Here is a 21386-nt window from a genome sequence, read left to right on the forward strand (position 1 = left end):
GAGCCCCCATATCTAGAAAGGTGCTACACAGGGGCTCCTGTCTTTGTCCTGCACTTTGTCAAGTGATACAGGCCACAGGTAACAATATCAGAAAGGCAGGTGGATAACAATAGAATAAGCAAGTTGTCCTGGCAGGCCACAGCAGAAGGAGCCCCTCATGATGGGGCTCATCAGAGCATCAGGAGACCTGCCAGCAAACGTAAACGTTTTGTGAATTTGTCTCAGTTGTATCCAACTGTCCATGAATAACAAACCACAATAAATGGTGAAAGCTGAAATTTTTCCTCTTGGCAACTCCAGCCAGAACATTTGGTTTCCAGCTGGAAATAGGTCTTCATTTAGAAATTTCATTCCCTTTTGTTCAAGAAAATAGGTTTTAGAACATCCTACAATGCTTGAATCTGAAATGAAATGTTTTCTTTACATCAAATTCCAGAAATTTGTGGGGTAGGGAGTTGGAGAGATTTTAATAATTTTTAAAAATAAACAGAACCATCAATCATTGGAAAAGTTCTCTTCCTGGCTTTGCCTCTGAGTTCTGATGAGACTTGGGGTATCTCAGGACATTTATAAGCCTTTGTTTTTCCATCTTAATTTGGAGCTATAGCTATCCCTGCCTGTGTTTGTGTTGCACTGACCTCAGTGGGCCCTACTCTAATGAAAACTGCAAGAGTTCCTGTGCTCTCATTCTCTCCTCCCAAGCCCCCTGCCATCCTCTGTTCCTCAGCCTCACTAGAACCATTGATGAACCATGGGCAAGGGCCTGTGTGTCCTCAGACACCACACACCTGCCTCCTCCCTCAGTGTCTGCTGCTGCCTTCTGCAGAGGAGATGCTCAAGGGAGAGCAGATAAGTTGATCTGAAGGGCAGATGGGTTCCTGAGCTGCCCCTTTGTGCTGTTTCCAGAGCACTGAACCACAGCCAAGCCAGCCCTGCCAGATGGGGCTGGGGCAGCAGCATCTCCCCAGCCCACAGCTCTCCAAATAACCAGTGCAAGATGAGCCAGGACAGATCATTCTCCAGCCAGACCCTTAACTTCTGCTACTCTCTAGTGCCAGCAATTCCTTTAGCCAGTCATATTCAAGATTAGCCCTTTCTGTGAATATCAGCACAGTTTTCCCAGTAATCCTCTGGTTTATTTCCTCTTGAGAGTCCTAAGAAATGCTGGCACAATTTGTCCTGACTTTACAGAAACCAACAGAGCTCTGACAAGTTTTTTCCAAGTCAGGTTCTTCAGCCACTTGGCAAAGAGACCCACAGGGCATGAGGGTAACCTGAGAGGAGAATTCAGATCTTTGTCCCTGCCCTTGGACCTGCCTTCCTGAGAGGGAAAGTGGAGCTCAGGAAACAAGAGTAAAGGCACAGGGCATTGTGACAGGAATGGATGTCACCATAATGCCACCATCATCTGCCACTGCAATGGATCTGCTCCATGGCAAGGAGATGCAGTCAGGACTCAGTCTGCTTGGCCTCACACAGTCTCAGCTATTTTCTGCTTATTGTGAGTAAAAACAGTGAGGAAATGGACAGAGTACTGCTTTCCTTCATTGGGTGTTTTGGGAAACGTGATGGATGGGCTGGATGGATGGCGTTAGAGCTTGTGCTGTCACAATAACTCTTCTTGCCTGATAGTGTAGGGCTGCACATCTCACCAAACTTGTCAGAGTAATAGTAAATAGCCTTTATAAATTGAAGAGAGAGTAAAATCAAGATTAGTACCAGGAAGGATCAAAATTCTTCTTGGAAGTGATTTCCTTAATGTTTGGATATCATCTACCTTATTCAGGAATATCTGTCTGAATACAGAAAAAAGAAATATGCTTTTGTGCCCTGCAGCAGAGTCCAGCAATGAGGTAGTAAGCACTGCTTCCTGATCACACACAAATGGGGTTTTTATCTCTGCCAAGATCATAATATGAGCAGTCAAATAAAACTACAAGCAGACAAGAAAAAGGGCTCATACCTGAAAGCCTTTGGTGACTCTTTCCATCCCCTGAGCTTCACTAGCCTGCTCTAATGAAGCTTTGCTGGAGCTTTGCTTTCTGAGAACATTTATATTCTATTAGGAAAGTGCAAACATCTCTAACAATAGCTTTGTGTCAGGCCACAATTGTAGCCCTTGATGTTAATGCAAGCTATTAAAAGACTAAGTTCAGCCAAAACCCCTTGGGTTCTAGGAGAGCTGCACAATTTGAGTGTCAGATTCTCTTCCAGTTTCAGAGCTTTGCTATACATATGATTTCAGACCTCACAATTCCACCAAGAAAGAATAAAGTTGCAGAGGGCACTAAACTGAGAGGGACAGAAAGTCAAACACAGTTAAAATGCCAAAATATCTTGGCAGATAGGGAAAAAAACCCACAGGTGTAGGAAAAAAGATAATTCTGGAGGGACTACTGTAGAGCAGAAATAATTAAACTGCATAAAAGTGGGGAAACTGAATTACAGGCTGAGTTTCATGTTGTTCCTTTGTAAAAAGGTGAGCAGCAGGTGAGGCTGCCCAGGCTGGAAACTTTAGGTCCTGAGGATGGTGGAGTGACATTGCTCCAGATGGGGCTCTGAACATCTGAGCTGAAGCATAAAAGCCAGACAGCAGGGAAAACCTTTTGGCTGAAGTTGTTGGGAAGCAGTGCAGAGGATGCCACAGGATCTGCATGAAAAGAGATTCTGTGAGACAAATGGGATTGGGTGAGGATGGCAAAGGCAAAGCTGCTTTGTCCTGGAGGAGAGCAGGGGCCAGAGGGGGCCTCCTCTGCTGCTCTCCATGCTGGAATTTGGGCCTGAGTTCTCAGAGCCAAGGTGAGTTAGAGCCAGTTGCATCCACACAAGCTGTGCAGCAGAACAGCGTGTTTTCCATGTCCCTCCTCAGAGTGTCTTCATTTTAATTCATTGCCCACAGGGCTGCTCAACAGACAGAGGAAGGCAGCACTCCAAGGAAAACAGCCCTGAGTGACCTCCAGTGCCACCAGTTAATCCCTGTGCTCAGAGCCAGCCCAGCCCAGTGCCAGAGCTCTGTCAGCTCACATGAGCAACGAGTTTGGGCTCAGGTGTGGGACTTCAGCCAAAAATGCAATAGATGCAGCCAGCACCTCCACATCTTTTAAGAAATACAGACTTCCATGTGAGACCACTTCCATGAGACTGGAAGCCCATAAAGTGTCACACTGAGGCCACATCTGTAGCCCATCCAGTCAATCAGGCTGTGACTGCTATTGCACTGCCCCTGAGTGAAATATCTCCTCCAAATCTGTTCATCTAAAATCTCCCTCTAAAGCAGTTTCTTATTTCAGAAAGGCATCTCTGGATGTAGTCCCAGATACTGGCAAGTGGCAGGAGTGCAGCAATCTTGCAGTTGTGAGTGGTTTTGCCCAGGTAGAAGTTTTACAATTTGTACTCACAGAGTTACAGGAAACAATTGATTCCCTGCAGCCATTCTGAAATCAAAGCATCACATCTCTTTCTGAGACTGATATTCCACATCCTAACCTTCCTTACAGGCTAGGAACTTGGGGAAACAGAGCACTTTTGTGAAGAATCCTTTCTGTTTGAAAGAGCCTGCATGAATCTTCATTTCTCCTCATCATCTATAGGGCTCTATGATACACACAGGAGGGAAAAACATTTTAAGTACATCCTCCCAGCCTGAGTTCAAAGCAAAGTGAGCTGGACAAGATGTGCCAAAGGGTTTAACATCTACACCATTCCTGTAGAGCATTGTTTTGTCCTTCATACTGTGTGAGGAGACACCCAAATGTGTTTTCCAGTTTCACTGTGAAAGCAGGAAATGTTTAATTAAAATCAAGCTTAACCCACTTTGTTTTTTCTTCATACTGAAGTAACATCAGCTGTTAGGAGGGAGGATCTGTGAGTCCTGGAACACAAATGGCCTCACCCAGCAGAGGGATGGAACTGGAGAGACCCAAACAGATCTGCTGGGAAGATGTGCATGTCCCTGGGGAATGGGAACAAATTAGGCCATGTACCTGGAGGGGCAGGACTTGTTGTGGGCTGGGGAAATTCAACCCAGGCAGTTGTACTGGGCCAAGCTCTGTTGCATTTACACAAAATTACAGAAAATAGGGATGGCAAGAAATTCACCATAAGATACAATTCACCTGCCTTGGTCCATTCTGTCATCCTGGAGAGCAGCAGTGGCTGGGAGAGCTGAGGTAAGGGCAGCTGCAGCATCTGCCCTACTGCACCCAGAATCCTCCCAAACACAGCAGCTGTGGGTGGAGGTACCAAACTAGTTAAATAAACTCAGAGCCATGGCTGATTTATATCCTCCCCGGATCAGGCCAAAGGAAGGACACTCCATCTGTCTTAATCTTAAATACAGATTTTATCATATGTCCCCTTTCACTTGCCAGGGTCTGAAAGACTTTTCAGTCCCCTTTCAGTGGCTATAAAGTTACACAAATCTTTGTGTTCTGTTTAGGAATTCAGGAAGCAGTCCTATGGTCATGAGTGGTTTGGGAGGAAGGTTAAGGCTGCATATTCTTTTCCCAGGGATAACTCCACTTTCAATTACATATCATTATGTGTCAAGTACAACTTCATTTTGCCATGGAAGGTGGTCTCAAGTGCTTTTTGCTATGGCACTTCAAATGCCAGGAGAGGCACTAGTTCTCTCAGGAAAAAAATAAAAATATAATTGTGTAACAGGAATTTTCCATGCAATGATTAAATAAAGTCCTTGGAGACAACCATCAGACCACTTTGGAGAATTCTGTAGCATCAAGGCAGGCTCTGATCAATATACTCTAAAGAGCATAATTATTTCCAGTAACATTTTCACCAACTCAGATGCTCTTGAAATGGAAGTATTCTTCAAACAATTCATTGTTTTGGTTCAAATCTCTCTGTGCAATTTTCTTGTAGATAACGAGTGATCCAAGTCAAGCTAGAAGCAAATTAACGTTTGCAATTTTAATAAATTTCCCAGCCAGGTGTTAAGTTTCTCATTTGCAAGGAAATTTTGAGGCAGCTTGTGAAAGCTGTGAAGTGCTATTTAAAACCCTTTGGGATTGTCCTATTTATCAACATAATCACTGGCATTTTTCTATAATTTAGATGGGGTCTTCAGTGCCTAGAAGAACACCAGCCAGAATATAGTGCTGGCAAGGATTCCATTATCAGAAGACAAACCCTGCTCATGGAAGCATAATCCCTGTCTGAAATACCATATTAAAGTAGGCTAAAATTGTTTCTTCAGTTAACAGTGGAGAATCTGAGGATAAGAAAAAATAAAAGTTACTCAGCAAGTAGGATTCCTTTCTTCCATGAAATTATAACATCTTGCAGCATAGGGAAAGGTAAAAGATAATGGATTTACCTAAACATATTGTTGTGTTTATGAATCCAAAGTAGGGAGAGGATGGGAGGAATTATCCTGTGTATCAGTGCTTCAGCAGAAGAGGTTTGTCTCCAGTTTTAATCTCACTTCTTGTTTTCCCTTCATTCCCCTTTTGGCTCATCCTGACATCTCATGCTTTACCAGATTGGCCCCTTCCTCCTGTTTTTCCCTGGAGAAAGGGAAGTAAGCAGAAGTTTAAATGAGCTCAGGAAAGTGCTCAGGGCAGAAAAGAGCATAAAGTTCTGGGGCTCACAGGGCTGAAGTACAGCAGTGTTGTTTCCTCAGCTTCAGAGCTGTAAAATGACAAGCAGCAGCACACAAACGTGTTGTCATGACAATGAGTGTGATAAAAAATGGGGGTTTCTTTGCATGGCTGATGCAGTGAGGGAAAGGTAACCAGGACAGCAATAAACGCTTGAGAGAGTTCACTTTGTTGAGGAGCAAGGCAGCACAGAGTTTCAAACATAATTAGTGAACAAATAATTTGTTATTGCTGAGAGGATCCAAACTTTCCTGTCTGTTTTGAGGGACAGCAGTACAGGATAAGCTATTCCAGCCTGACCTGACAGCTGCAAACTGACTCTTCTGCATGGCTGCAGCACCACACTCAATCCATCCAAACAAGAACGGTGCAAGAAGAACCTGTGGGTCAAACACAGAGTGCAGTCTAATGCCTTGAGAATGCAAAAGAGGTGAGAAATTGAGACATGTAGAGGAGAACACATTAAAAATGCTGATAATTGCACATGCTAAGTGTGAGGCACAGCACAGTGCTCTCCCCACTCAGGCTGGGTGAGCTGAAGCAACAGTGTACAAATCCAACAGTCACAGCTTGAAGACCCTGTGTGCTCATCATTGCAAGGCTGTCTGTGAAAAAATCTGTGCTCATTCATTTTTTTAAACCTTTTTACCCCCATTTAAACCTTTTTTCCCTGACACTGTTTGTATCAGTGACAGGAGTGCCATGCCATGAGCTGACAACAGGCTGCCTCAAAATGGGCAGTTCTCTTGCTTAAGGATCCTTTTTCTCTTCTGTCTTACGCTGATGAATTATTTACCTTTGAGCCTAAGGAAGCAGATAATGATTCATTTCAGACAAAAGACAAACTGATAGTAATAGATCTCTCAGTTCATAGGAGGGTTTTCTTGTTTTCAAATCAAAACCCAGTGGCTCGGATCCAGCCTGAGTTTCTGAATGTGGCTCTTGAGCAAGGTTTTAAAACTCCATTCAGCATTGTTTAATTGATGAAGAGCCATATTTTTGAGCTTCTAGGGAAGACATACCAAGCAATAAGGAGTAATGGAGTCCAACCCGACATATTTAGTGAACTATATGGGTCAGCCCATTCATAGGTTTTCTGTTTACACAAAATAAAATCTGTAGTCTTTTCTAGTCTCAGTATCATCTCCCTCTCAAAGGAGACAGTCCTTGCTATGTTGAATTTCAAAGGCAGGAATAGTCTGTATTCTTTCTGCTTGAGCACAACTGATCACATTTGTGGTCTGCTTTGTGATCTGTTCAAGATCTCTGCTGCTTCTCTAAGACTGCTCCACAGCCTACTAGATAACACTAGCAGGAAGTTTTTCTTGATATTCCCCCTTCTTCTTCAGCTGCTCTGGCTATTTCAAGTCCAAATATCTTGTCCAAAGCCATTCTTCAGGCTATCTCCCATTATGTGCTAAACACACTCCCTTGCACAGTTCTTCCCCATCCCTGTTCACAGCAATCCTCTCCAGCAACATACCAGGTTTGTTATCTGTCTCTCACTACTTATTTTCTTTCCCCTCACAGCTCACCTTAGGCCATTTCCTTCCTGCAATCATCTTCCTGTGAAATTAAGAACACATGCAGTCAATTAAAATTTCAAAACTGGGTCCTCCCTTGAAGGCACACCTGCTTTCAAGCCCAGCAGAGCAAACTATAGTTCACCAGCTGGGATTTTTGGAATGGCTCCTGCTGGGCACTAAGTCCCTGACAGACCATCTCCATTTCACTCACCAAACCAACAAATGTGGGAGCTGCCTAACTAATAACTACTGATTTATTTATGTTGCTTCTAAGGAAGAGAAACAGCATATAATTTTGTATTGGAATTATTCTGTGCCATAATCAGCTCATGGCGCTTGGACTAAAAATATCCAAGTTATTGGCTTCCCACTCTTACTGGAGGGACAAATCTTGCACAGAAAAAGTGCTATTTCTTCCTATTCTGCCACACATATGAGGAAAATGCTGGGGAAGATTTTGCTTCTCTTTCCTAAGTATTTGTTTAGTATACATGTTGTTTTTAAAGGTTTTAAAGTTCATTTGCAGACGACACGCCACTGTTCTTACACAAAATTTCACTGCTTAGAGAAGAAGCCACATAAGGGTTAAATGTCCAAGGCTGGGGGCACATAACCAAGTGGGGATTGTAAGCAAGGGGCAGCCAGGCTCCCTTCCTGCTCAGTCCCACTGCTGTCTGCTCTGCAATGATTTCATTCACCAAAACACGGCCACGGACAAAGAACGGACTCTGCGAAAACAGCCCCTTATCTGCTCCTGCCTGCCTCTTGTCCAAGTCATGTGTGATTAGTTCAGTGACACAAACACCCCTCTGGAGCCAAGGCAGCTGCAGAGCAAGCTGTGCTCTGATACAGCTCATGCCTTCACAGCAGTGTCAGAGCAGCAGCTACTGCCTGGCTGAGCCTCACTGTTCACAGAGCTGGAAGAAAAACAGTGTTTGATTCTAAGGGATCAAGCAGACCTGCTTGAGATGGCAATCACAATTAAACAGTCAGTTTGTAACAATAACTGAGGTGGGTATGAAGTGAAGATTGGCCGTAGAGAACAAGCACAGGACTGAGAAATGTAATTTCCAGGTTGTGCTTTAACTTTTCTTCAGTTTTAATTTGTTGGTAGGAAGCAAAGGGGTTCAAAGTACTTGGGTGAGGAGTAGGTGGCAATAGAGCAATTGAGAATCTCTAAGTGCCATAACTCCAACCACACATTTTTTAATCAATTACTTCTCTGAAAATTAAAACTGTGGGGAGCTTCATTTCAAATATACTTCTGCTGTATGGGTTCTTGGGTGTCTGCTGTGAAAGAAGCTCTGTAGCTGCCTTTCTGTGGGTGAAACACTGATAGACTTTCTTCATACTGGAGATCTTTTGTCCTCTGACAGGTGGTTGAAATTAGACAACAGTACAAAATAGTTGAGAAGATAGGTTAGAATTATCCTCCTCCTCCTCTTCATCATCATCATCATCATCATCATCATGCTTTGCAGTCATTCCATCAGCATTCATTCCTGCCATGAATGGACCATGGAAGCATGGATATAACATGTGCCATGTAACAGACTCTGTCATGCTGCAGAAACTTTTCAAATGCAAGCTTTTTGATTGCAGTTTGAAATATCAATTCCATGCTTTCTTTGGTTTCAGCTCCACAAAGTTCATTGAAAACCTTCACCTTTTATTTTCTTGTAGGCTTATGACATGATAAGCAAAGCAAGCACACTCTAAAAGCTCAAGGGGGATAAAAAGACAAAACAACCAGCAAACAAACAAGCAAAAAACAACCAGAATACAGAGTATATAAGAAAGACCTCAGTTTTTCTAAATTAAGACTTCAAGAGTTTTAGGCCAATATGATTTTTCTGGGGAGGGCATCTTTGCCACAAACACTGTTTGATGTTAAACAAGCAAGACAATGCCTCAGTCCTGCCTTAGTTCACAGTAATGAGGTTATAGATAAACTTTTGTTAGTGCTACATCTTCTGACCTGGTAGGAAAGTCAGGCTATTATGGTGTTGCTATGGCATCTTTTTCTAGTTTTTTTCACACTACTTGATGGTATTTCTAAAGAGTCTTTGAAAACTGAGACTAAAACCTCTTTTTCCTTACCTGCTTTTTAGCACTTACACTGGAATATGACCCAGTAGGCCAAATGTTGCTCATTATCAATTATTCTAGAAGGAAAATGGTATAGCTAATAAAGCCATTAGAACCATGTTTATAGTTTCAAAGGGCAAATAATTGGAGAGTTTGGCACAGTAAACAAATGCTTAGCTTTCCTGAAGAACACAAAATACGTGTTATGTTAAGGTTGTTCAAACTTTTGTGAAGCAAAGATTCACGGCATCAAAGAAGTTGAAAGGCAGTGATGAAAGCAGAAACTGGAGACCATGACACACACCACAGGGTCTGAGGATGAGCCATAGGCTAAAGGCCAGGCATTGAGCCCCAGATTCATCCCATTTAACTTCAGGCACTTAAATGGATTGCCTAATGTGGGAAGCTGGGCTCCCTCATTAGACAATGCAGAGAAAAAAGCTTATTCAAAGAGGATTGAAGCACAGCCAGAACTAACATTTCTCTTTACTACATGCAAGAGAAGTTTAAACTATAAAATTCAGTGATGCTTCTAACCTGAGACCTCACTTAATTGCATAAAGTTACTTCCCAGCCATGCCAGACTCGAGTCCAGCTGTCTCCACTGCAGCCTGAATGGCTCTTGCTGTAATGTGTGTCCACTCCTTCTCCTGTATCAAGCAGAGAACAGTTTATTCCTCTCTTCTTTGCAGGAACATTTTACACTGTCATTGTGTCCCCTTAGTGATGTCTCTGGAGTAAACAAACCCAGTTCTTTCACTCCATCCTCTCCAGCTACAGTGTCAAAGCCTCTGGTTGTTCTCATTGCTTGCTTTTGGGATTATGCCACTAGGATCACATATTTCTAAAAGTTGGCACCTAAACCTGGACACAGGCATTGCCAGTAGGCTAATGCCAGGTGTTTATTTGCTACTCTATTTTCAATAGAGCAGAGGGATTACTTTACATCTTGCATGTAACCCCTGCTCCTGGTGATTGTGCAAGCACAGCCACCACTCCCAGGGGCCTTGCAGCATGTCAGGATTATCAAACCTTTTCACTGAGAGAGAAACAAGGGCCCTGCCCTCTCAGTCCTGCTCCAAGAATGTCTTTTCATGGTATGGTAACTGGTGCCAAGAGTAATAAGAGCAGGAAATGGGCATCAAGAGGAAAAGACAAGTTCATTGCAGCCAGAGGCAGCAATCCCACAGCCCAAACACCAGTGGAGATGCTGAAGCTGCCAGTTACAATCTAACCTTGAATGTTCCTTCTGGGAAAAGTAATTTCTCCTGTTTGTCCCTTTGATTCCCTTCCCAACTCTGACCTAATGAATCTGATTAGGTCTGCAGGAGAGCCCTCCTGTATCACAGGCAGATTCAGCCATTCTCCCACCTCACCCAAACTACCCACCCCTCTGTAGTACAGCTGCAAGTAGCAACTCCAGTAAAGAGTTGACAGCAGTGTCAGCTGCCCAATCCAGCCTCCAAAAATATGTGATTTCAGAAACAGTTGGATGAGAAGTGCCCAGAACTGGGAAATAGTGAGATGCCCTAATGCTCACATCAGCTCACATCACCTCCTGTGCTCCTTCCAGAGCATGGGTTGGAGACTCATCCTTTGGGGAACTAAAGCAATGCCACATGCTGTGGTCTGCAGTGATCCATGAGCTCTGTGGACAATGCATGAGGAACAGCAAACACAGAAAGGCATCAGGAGAGCAAAGGGCTCATAGAGAGCCTGTGGCCTGAAATGTGTTTGCATAAACAATCTCCCTGAATCATTATGAATAATTAATGTGTAAAATGTCCCAAACTCATTCCTGGACAGTCTGCAGAATAGAAGGATAAATAAATCATAAGGAACAAGGTGTTTGCTGAGTGACAATAGCTAAGCTAACTACAAGCTTAGCAGTTTCAGATTGCAAGGCTGCAGTGAGCAGCCTGTGGTTACTGTCAAGAACAGCTTGGACACAGGGGTCCCTCAAATAACAACTTTTCTATTTGAAATAGTCATAATATTCTGTCTATAGGAGACCTTTCAGATGAGGACTGCAAAGTGGTTCACAGCTATTCAGACTCACAAAAGCCCAGTGAGAGCAAAGAGAGTATTTATTAGATACAATTATGGCTTTGTTACTAATGCATTACAAATTTGTTGGCAGATGCAAGATTTTACTACTCAGATATGAGTTATATGTATTAAGTCTAACAGCTAATAGGGAAAAGCTTTAAAAACCAAAACAAACTAACTAACTAACTAAATAAAACTGGTTAATCTCCTTTCTTGTCCAAAAACATTGTATATAAAAAGCAAGCATTATCAAGAATTTCTTGCAAGTCTCCTTTATGTTACTTATTCATAAATGAATTTAGCTTGAAGCCATAGAGAGGTATTTGTATATTACTAAATGTCTTGCTGATTGAAAAGGACAGTAGAAAGGGAGGTCTGGTTAAACTGACTTCAAAATTAGGCTCTTGCAATAAAAACTGAGATAAGACTCAATGATGACTTTGCTTCATTGGACACTTAACAAAACTAGAGAGGAGTCTGACAGCAAGGCTTTGCTGGGTGTGGGGGAAGTTCACTGATGGCCTCATCCTGCCAGGGGCTGAGTGCTACCCAATCTTCCCCAAATCTGTGTAGATCTGACCTAGCAATACCAGGCAGGATCAAGAACAGAACACATGTTTATCTACTTTACCTCCAGGAAACAGGGAAATGCTGAGCACTTCACCTTACCATACCAAGTGTCTGCTGCCAAATGAAGACTGAGAAGATGTTTCCCAATAGATGGTACCTAAAAGGGGATTTGCAGAGCTGGAGTATCAGAATTTAATTTGTAATTACAAATTGATCGGCAAACAGGTGAAAAATGAGGCAATTTATCACCATCTTACAATGATTTTATGATAGACTGAATAAACAAAAAAAAAAGGTGCATTCCCTGGTCCATGACTACTGAAAAACAAAAGATGCAGAGGTGACAAAAAGCTCAATCTAAAGAAGCAGTACCAGTTCCACCAAGAAAAGGTCAGCAGAGGTGTCTCATAACCAGTAAGGAGAGGTTATTAGCAGCAGAGGTGTTACTGTAAGCATTGTTTTAAACACTGGGAATGTGTTCAGAAAGAGAATTCCAGGATTCCAGCACTTTTCCTTCCCCATTTGCCAGAGGCTCAGGTGGTCTGCAAGTCAGGGCAGTGCATTGGCTGGTAAGGGGGGAGCTCACCAGTGACTGGTAAGGGTTTTCACTCAGTGACAGGCATTGACATCTGAGCTTGATGTTAAACTTTTTCAGCAGTTTCCAGAAGCAGATATCTAAGACATTTATCAGAGAGGTACAAAGCAACAGGTTTGGAAAAAAAAACCAACACAGAATTTAACTAAAGTTGTTTCAATATATTTTTTTCTAAGATTTCTGATAATATTTGTGTTTTCTTATGCTGCTTGATAGCAGCCTTGCATGTCTCTGCAAGACCCCCATTTAACACTGATGCATCCTACTATTTGTTCCACTTTTAGCTGATCCTGTATTTATTTGCAGCATATAAAAGTATTCACTGAAAAAACCTGTCACTGAATATTTTACACTGCCAAAAAGATAGGTTTCGAAATTAAAATTTGCAATTCAGAATCCCCCAAAACCTTCAAACAGCACTCTTAGCACCACAAAAAAAGGAACAACTATTTATCTTTTTCACATGTAGTGACACAATCTCAGCTCTTCAGAGATCTTTCCCGTGGTACTGCCCTAACTTAGCATGAACCACAACTGACTTTTCTTGGTTAAAAAAAACCAGAATGTATTTTCTCGCAGTGGGAGCCCTAACTCGTGTCCCTACAGAATCCAAGGCCTCAGTGCTACATCTGGAGACACTCAGCCAGCAGCAGTGGGCTGAGCAGATCCCTAAATCCATCCCAACCATCACCCACCACCACAGCCAGCTGGAGCTGACCCTCAGCCATGCTGCTCAGGTCAGCCTTTTGCCATTCAGAACTCAGATACAGATTTCCCACACATCCAAAAATACTGAATGGATCTTTTTGAACATTCCAGGCACTTGTTTATGTGTTCTAGCTATCCATGATGTGAAGGGGAAAGATGTGGTCTCTGAATTCCACATTTCACCACCCAGCATGTAGCAGGACACTGAAATGTTGCTGTTGTGCTTTTTCATCAAGCCCACACCTCAAGATGTGGTTTTAAAGCACCAGGTTTTTTCCAGGTAAAATGTGAGATGGAGTTTCCCAAAGATGCTATTGTCATTCTATGGATGGTAAGCATCAGGATGGAGAAATAAGGCAACTTCTTGCAGCCAGTATGCATTAAAGCAGGAATAGACTAACATGAAATCTCAGAGGACTCAGTCATCACTCCTCTGCTGTCATCTCTGACCACAATCTCTCCATATAAACAGAGGCTCTGGCCACTGCTGTAAGATGTTTTGCCACCCTTCTCACAGGAATTGCTGATGCTTAAAAAAGAGGCAGCCTTTTCTCACAGTGCCAGTGTCTCTGTAGAGGAGCCAGGATGTCAAGAATGAATAGGGGGATGCAGACAGGAAGACCTGGCAATTTGAGCAAATAAAGTCAGTTGTAATCCAGATTGCATCCAGAGCACATTATTACTGCTCCAGATTAATATTAGTCCAGATTGCAAATAAAGTTCATTCTGGGAGAATTGTATGGTGTTGGTCAAACTCAGCCTTTTTCTGAATTTTGACTTTTTAGCAACAACAAAACAAGGATTTCAAGAGAGAAGAAATGTGACTTGGCTGCCTCAGCACTGTTTTGCTCAGTGTGTGAGAGAGGGACAGAAAGACATATTGCATCTCTTTTATCACCTGAACAGAATTAATGAATCAGCATGATTGTAAGAGTCTTCTGATTACAAAACTACTCTAAACAATGGCTGCATTGCTGTGACAGGGTCTGCCAGAGTGCCAGGATTTATTTATGTGTGTTCAGATTGGTTTGGAGCTTTTCAAAATGTTGATATGCTCAGTTCTGCACATGCTAACCAGCACATAAGCCACAACCCTTGAGTGAACAGGAATTAACAAGCATTCACTGCTTTGGACCCCCAAATTAAAACTCAGGGTGTTTCCTAAGGTAACTCACACTTGTGCCCAGCATTCCCCGTGGAATTATGGTGTCAAACACACAGCATAGGGCTGGAAAGTAGGGCCACTTCTGTTCTTTGATACCTTTGCTTTACATTGTCATGGTATTGTTTAACTACAATCACCTACATACAGTATTTGGAGCCCTGTCACATGTGCTCAGGAGGTAATGTCAATGGAATTGTGTGTTGTCACAGGATAACAGCCTCCTGCTGCTGCTGAAATGCCAAATTGAAGCTGAGGCATTTATGGAAAATAAACGTCAAGTCAAAGCCAAGATGTTTATTTTAAAAACAAGAGACATGGATCTTGTGGCAATGTTCCATCATGTCTCTATTTCTCTAATAACAAATGTCCAGTGTGAATAGAGCCAAGTGATGATTTCTTCCTGGGCCAGCAGGGAGAGGGTGAAGCCTGATCACTTCACATGAGGATTTGCAGAGTTGTTTCTCACCTGCTTTCCTGCAGGTTTTAGTCAGCTGTCCAGGTAGCAAACACAAAATCATTTATCAGATGCATGCTAAGTTTGCAAAGAGATTTAAGAAGACAACAGGAAAAAAAATGGACAGCAAATGCATTTTTAATTTGCTTTTAGGTGATTCTTTTTCTCCAGAGAAGGAATGACAACATGAGGCTCACAGAAATCAATGTGAGGATTTCCAGGCTTTTCAGAAGACTTTGATTAACGCCTTAAGGGAACAAACAGCTCATCTTTTTAGAGGCCATTATGTTAATAACAGTGGTCCCTGAATTTGATTCATGAAGGCATGGCTGGACCAAGACTGGGCAAGGAAGACAAGACCCTTCTGGGTCGTAAGGAGGCACACAGAGCTCAGAGCAGCCCTGGAGATTCAGGGATGTTCTACAGCAGCAAGCCAGAGCTGGCAACAGCAAATCCCCTGCCCTAAGCACAGCTAGGATGGAGAAAGAGGTTAGTCCCAGTGTCCAGCACATTCCCAGCCTCCTGCCCCACTGCTGGTGCTGCTGGTAGGGACAGAACCCATTCACCAGGACCCAGATCTTGCAGTTTGCTTTTGCATGGAGGGAGGCACACAAAGACAAGCTGGGAGCTGTGCAAAGTGTCTCTAAGGACTGGGTTTAAAAATACACCCACGTAGCCCACTTCAGTTCCTGAAATGCTGAGGTTTCACAGCTCATGTCAACAGGATTCCTCAAATGCAATACATTTTGATTCTCATTGGATCTACCTGGTATCCTCTATGCAATGTGAGACTGATCTCTCCTAGTAACTACTGACAGCTTGGGCTTTCTTTATTAATTTTTTAAAGACTTTCAGAGGAAAAAATAAATTAGTTGCTCATTAAAAACTGTAATTTGGAGAGCAAGTAGAAACAAACCATTTCAGTGTGGTAAGCTCTTCTCTTGACTTAACATAACATAAATAATATGCAAATAAAGGGAAGTATTTAAATAACATTAAAGAGTCAGTCTGAAATGAAGAAAAAAAAAACCCAAACAAACAAATTTAAAAAATTGGAGTTAAAAGATATTTGTAAAAGGTAATGCTCTGAAAGGGGTTAAGCCTACAGTGAATATTTGGCTGCTCTGTGCTGCAAGGGCCAGAGGGATGTTCTGTACAGAATTCGTAAACTTGCTTATTTTTTCCTTTGGAGATGCATTGTTTCCCAAAGACATTCTGGCTCCAGCTCTGATCTGACATTCCAGATTGACGCTTGTGGAACCAACAAAGACACAGAGAAGCAACACACAATTATGTGTCTTCTGCTTTATTGCATACTTGCTAATAATTTCCTTTACTCCTCCAACCTTTAAGCTTATCTTCTCTTATGGTGGGAAGAGACCTCCTGCTGGAGATCTGATAGGACAGCTTGACAGGCAAAGAGCTGGCATTTTATTAGTTTACAGTATTTATTAACTGTATAAAGATATTACAGCAATAATGGATCTGGACAGATGACAGATGGATGGTGCTCCAGGAATAGCAAGTAAAACAGCTGCAGGGTATCCCCACCACTGCTTCAGTGTCATCTTGGGAAAAATATTTAAGATTTTATCAGAATTTTTTCTGGCTGATTTTACGCTAAAATGGACTGTACACATTCACAAAATTCATCCAAGCATCTCATCTGTGAAGGCTTTGGTGCAATGATGCACCATGGGCCTCGTACTTACTTTAAGTGTTCCAGCTAAATGTAGAAAAGAAAAATTTGTTTCCATCCCACAGCTCCACTAACCTGGCTTCATATTATTACTTTTTTTTTTTATCAGGATTACAGATACCAGAAGTGGTCAAATACTCCTAGAAACAACCCTTGTACTTTTCATTTGGCATAAGGTCTCCCTCTGTTCTTGCAGATGTCATGGCCCCTTCCCTTCCCACTGGAGAGGGTCATGCTTTGGTCCAGCAGATGACGAGCAGCAAAGCAAAGTCCATGGGAACAGGAGGGAATGGTTTGCCAAGCAGCAGGTCCATGCTGGTGTGTGGCCTTTAGTCAGGGTTAAATAAACAGAGTGCAAATAAATAAATAATTTTTTCCCAGGTTGTGACCTTGTAAATCAAGCCTAAGCCTAGAAGGGATTTTTATGGGTCAGCTGGAACAGCAGAGCAATCTTAGCAGAATAAATATATAGGGGGAAGAAAATAACTGTGCCTTCCAGTTGCTCCCAGAGTGCTGTGGGGAACATTTGGTGCTGCTGTAAAGACATGCCAATGATTTAAAAGGCAGGAGAGAGGGGACATTTTTCTCATTTACTCAGCGGTGGCTCCACATTATTTTAAGAAGTTTAAAACAGGAGTAAAATGCAGCAAAATGCAGTCTTGCAGCTTCAGAACAGAACAGAGATCCATGCAGGTGAATGAAAATCTAACCAAACAAGTTCCTGGCAGCAGGTTTCACAGAAGGGGATAGGAGCTGGGCAGGGATTTGCTCAGTTGGTTATCTGGGCATTGCAGTCTCCTGATGTTTCACATACTTTACTGCTCATTACCAAATAATGGTACTAACAGCATTAATATTAAGAGCAGTCCCTAGATTCAGTGGGTTTCACCAGACTGCATAAAACATAAAACATGCATTTTTAAAAATCCAGAGAGACCTGTTCAATACAGCAGAGAAAAGCCAGAAAAGGGAGCTGGGGCTCCCACCTCCCGACACTGCAGTGGCTTGGTCTGGCAGGGCCGGAGGAGATGGGGAAAAGAGGAATCGCAACGGGGAGATGCAGGGGACAAGCGACAGCCGCAGTCCCTTCACGGAGCTGGCAGCATCATCCCTTTAAGCGGGTTTTTCTTGGGGCTATGGGAGTGCTCAGGCTGGGAGAGGAGGCGCTGGGGACAGGGGGATTGCGAACGCGACGTTTGTCCCTGATGGGGACATCCAGTGGGAGAACATGTCAATCACTTTCCAGTGGAGAATGATACTGACAGTATTCTGCTTTTTCCAGGTGTAAAGAGAAGTAACTTCTGCTCAAGTAGGAGCCCACCCCGCCCGTATCCCCTGCCCTCCCTGCGGCTGCCGGGCACTGACACCCCCTGCCCAGGACACCCCCGCTGCCGGGGGAATCGGGCTCCGTGCCCGGCAGCCGCGGGGCAGGCACAGCGTACCCAGGGCAAAGACTGGGTCCGGGGCTCCGGGCGGGGTACGGGCACGGATGGGGCAGAGATAGCGGCAGGGATAGAGGAGGAATACAAGCAGGAATAAGGCAGGGGGATAGGGGGAGGGATAGTGGCAGGGATAGAGGTGGGATAGGGCCAGGGATAGGGGCAGGAATAAAGCGAAGATAGGGGCAGGGATAGTACAGGGATAGGGGCAGGAATAGAGCGAGGATAGAGGCAGGGATGGGACAGGGATAGGGGCAGGAATAGGGCAGGGATAGGGGCAGGGATAGGGGCAGTAATAGGGCAGGGATAGGGGCAGTAATAGGGCAGGGATAGGGGCCCCGGTACCGCCGGTGCGCGGGCGGGGCGGTTCAGTCCCGCTCGCTCGGTGCCGATTGGCGGCGGGCGCTACACGGGCGGTGCCGGGGCGGTACCAGGGCTGTACACGGGCGGTACACGGGCGGTGCCAGGGCAGTACAGAGGCGGTACAGAGGCGGTACCCGGGCGGTCCCGGGGCGGTCCGTCCGGCGGCGCGGCGCGGGGCCATGCGGCAGCCCCCGGGCGGTGGCGGCGGCGGCGGCGCCGCCTTCCTGCCCGCGGCGCGGTGCGGAGCGGCGGCCGGAGCGCCCCGCACAGCCATGGGCGATGGGTGGCTGCCTCCGGACTGCGGCCCCCCGAACCGCTCCGTGGCCGGGGTGACGGCCGTGCCGCCCGGCAGCCGGCAGCTGCCCGCCGCCGAGCTGCTGTCGCAGCAGTGGGCTGTGGGCATGAGCCTGCTGATGGCCCTGGTGGTGCTGCTCATCGTGGCCGGGAACGTGCTGGTGATCGCGGCCATCGGGAGGACGCAGCGGCTGCAGACCCTCACCAACCTGTTCATCACCTCGCTGGCCTGCGCCGACCTGGTGATGGGGCTGCTGGTGGTGCCCTTCGGGGCCACGCTGGTGGTGCGGGGCACCTGGCTCTGGGGATCGTTCCTGTGCGAGTGCTGGACCTCCGTGGACGTGCTCTGCGTGACGGCCAGCATCGAGACCCTGTGCGTCATCGCCATCGACCGCTACCTGGCCATCACCTCGCCTTTCCGCTACCAGAGCCTCATGACCAAGGGTCGGGCCAAGGGCATCATCTGCACCGTCTGGGCCATCTCTGCCCTGGTCTCCTTCTTGCCCATCATGATGCACTGGTGGCGGGATGACGACCCCCAGGCGCTGGAGTGCTACCAGGATCCGGGCTGCTGCGACTTCGTCACCAACAGGGCTTACGCCATCGCCTCGTCCATCATTTCTTTCTACATCCCCCTTCTCATCATGATCTTCGTGTACCTGCGGGTGTACAGAGAAGCCAAGGAGCAGATGAGGAAGATCGATAGGTGCGAGGGCCGGTTCTACGGCAGCCAGGAGCAGCCGCAGACGCCCCTGCCCGCTCACCCTCACCACCAGCCCATCCTGGGCAACGGCCGAGCCAGCAAGCGAAAGACCTCCCGCATCATGGCCATGAAGGAGCAGAAAGCCCTCAAGACTTTGGGCATCATCATGGGGGTGTTCACCCTCTGCTGGCTCCCCTTCTTCCTGGTGAACATCGTCAACGTCTTCAACAGGGACCTGGTGCCCGACTGGCTCTTCGTTTTTTTCAACTGGCTGGGCTACGCCAACTCCGCGTTCAACCCCATCATCTACTGCCGCAGCCCCGACTTTCGCAAGGCCTTCAAGAGGCTGCTGTGCTGCCGGCGGAAAGCGGAGCGGTGGCTGCCCGGCGGCGGCGGGGAGCTGGCCCGGCTGCCCGCGGGCTTGGTCAGCACCGTGGGCTCCCCGGAGCGCAGCCTGGCCGGGACCTGGTCCGACTGCAACGGGGGCACGCGGGGCGGCAGCGAGTCCAGCCTGGAGGAGAGACACAGCAAAGCCTCCGACTCGGAGTCCAAGGTATAGGGGGGCGTGGGGGCCGCGTGTGAGCGGGACAGGGGGAAAGCGGGCGGGGAGACACGCAGGAGCGAGGAATCCCCGGCAGCTGCCTGGTGGTGGATTGCTATCGCCCAGCAAAACGATCCCTGCCCTGGCAGGGGGAGTGCGGGTGTTTACTTAGGAATAAAAGCAGGTGAACTGGTGTACGACATACCTCATCCGAAACTACAGCAAACAGGAAACCCACTGACCGGAGAACAAAGGAAATGACCGGCCCGTCCCGGGGACAGCCACCTTGTCTTTGGGAGACGCGCTGTGCGGGGACCGCGGCGGCACCAGCTGTCCCAGCACCGTGCTGCTGGCCCAACCAGCGGTGCTGCTGGCCCTTGGCGGCCCGGTTCAGCCGCAGCTGGGGTCCGGCCACCCCGCCCGGCCCCGGGGCTCATCCCCTCTCCCAGGGCACCGGGAATTCGGGAGGCGCGGGGTCGGTGCTGCAGGTGCTCGGGCGCAGAGCGCGGCCGGCGAGACCCAGACCTGCCGGCAAGAGGAGTTTAAAGCTCGGAGCTGCCGTGCTCTCCTCGTCTGCAGAGTAGCGGGAGAGAAAATAATGAGCAATGAGGAGCACTGGTATATTTGGAAAGGGGGTAAAACAACCCAACCCACACTCTTGTGCTTATTCCCTCTGCATCAGCCAGCAGTGAGTTACTGTGCTTATCTCCTTCGGCCAGACAATAGCAGTCAGGCTGAGAAACTTCTACCTCAAACTGTGCATATTGTACAGGGGAATGAACGGACCATGTTTATATTAAACAGCATATTTACATACCACTAATAGGGTTTAATGGCAAGGGCCGGGGATGGGGGGGGTGAGGAACCTTCTGCAGCTTGTTCATTGTAACTACAGATGAACGGGGGGAGGGGGGACAATCCTGGCTACAAAAATTTACTGCACATTTTTAAAAAAATGGCGACAAAGTCGTTTTTTTGCACAGTGTTAAAGAGTTGTAAAGTTATTTGAAGATATTACTTGCACACACATACACACATGCAGATTGAAGAGGAAACAGAGGTTTGAGTAACACCAACCCTGAATCTGATTTCTGGTTTTGTCTGATCTGTTATAGTTTTATTGAGAGAGTGAATTTTTTTAATATTATTTTTGAAGGTACTGTAAATATATCCATATTATAAATTAAAATATCTTAAGAGACTCTATTATTTTTATTTCCAAATGCTCACGTGAATCTGCTGTTATTTTAGCACTTGTGTGTCATTTCCATTTTCATCTGTGTGTGTGTTTTATAACATATTTATACTTTGGTGCAATTTACTACTGTGTAAGTAATTGGTCTATGTGCAATAAATACCATTGCAGCACAAACAAGTGTGTCTCTATAGGTTTTGAAACAATACCAACCTGTAATGGGAAGAACAGCATTTGTTTTTCTCCAAAGATGGCTCAGATTACCAATACAACTTGATCTAATGGCTTTTCCTGACACAGTGTTGTGAAAAACCTGTTTGAAACCCAGTATGGTTGTGTTCCTGTTGCACTGAGGTCCACTGACTTCCCTTATTAATGG

At 45.6% G+C, this 21386-nt stretch overlaps 1 protein-coding gene and 1 long non-coding RNA gene across 8 annotated transcripts in view; one reads left to right on the forward strand and one right to left on the reverse strand.

Annotated features, from left to right (window-relative positions):
- Positions 1-4240: 4240 nt before the first annotated feature.
- Positions 4241-6726, reverse strand: LOC306805033. Of its 2 annotated transcripts, XR_013775092.1 has the most exons (3): positions 6415-6726; positions 5336-5525; positions 4241-4903 (listed from the first exon to the last, which is right to left on the reverse strand). It is a non-coding gene; the product is annotated as an uncharacterized lncRNA (long non-coding RNA). The 2 variants fall into 2 exon arrangements; XR_013775093.1 differs by lacking the exon at positions 4241-4903 and having other exon boundaries at positions 4977-5525.
- An 11521-nt stretch (positions 6727-18247) lies between these two features.
- Positions 18248-21386, forward strand: part of ADRB1 (adrenoceptor beta 1) — a 95364-nt gene continuing 92225 nt past the window's right edge. For 2 of the 6 annotated variants that reach the window (XM_079312489.1, XM_079312488.1), the window contains exon 1: positions 18248-19824. In XM_079312489.1, coding sequence (XP_079168615.1) covers positions 18454-19824 — 1371 coding nt within the window. In that variant the 5' untranslated portion in view covers positions 18248-18453. The remainder of the gene's footprint in view (positions 19825-21386) is intronic. The other 4 variants (XR_013775117.1, XM_079312492.1, XM_079312490.1 and 1 more) reach the window with 3 other exon arrangements.

Source organism: Erithacus rubecula (assembly GCF_903797595.1).
Source record: "Erithacus rubecula genome assembly, chromosome: 9".
In the NCBI taxonomy this organism is placed as follows: Eukaryota; Metazoa; Chordata; class Aves; order Passeriformes; family Muscicapidae; genus Erithacus; species Erithacus rubecula.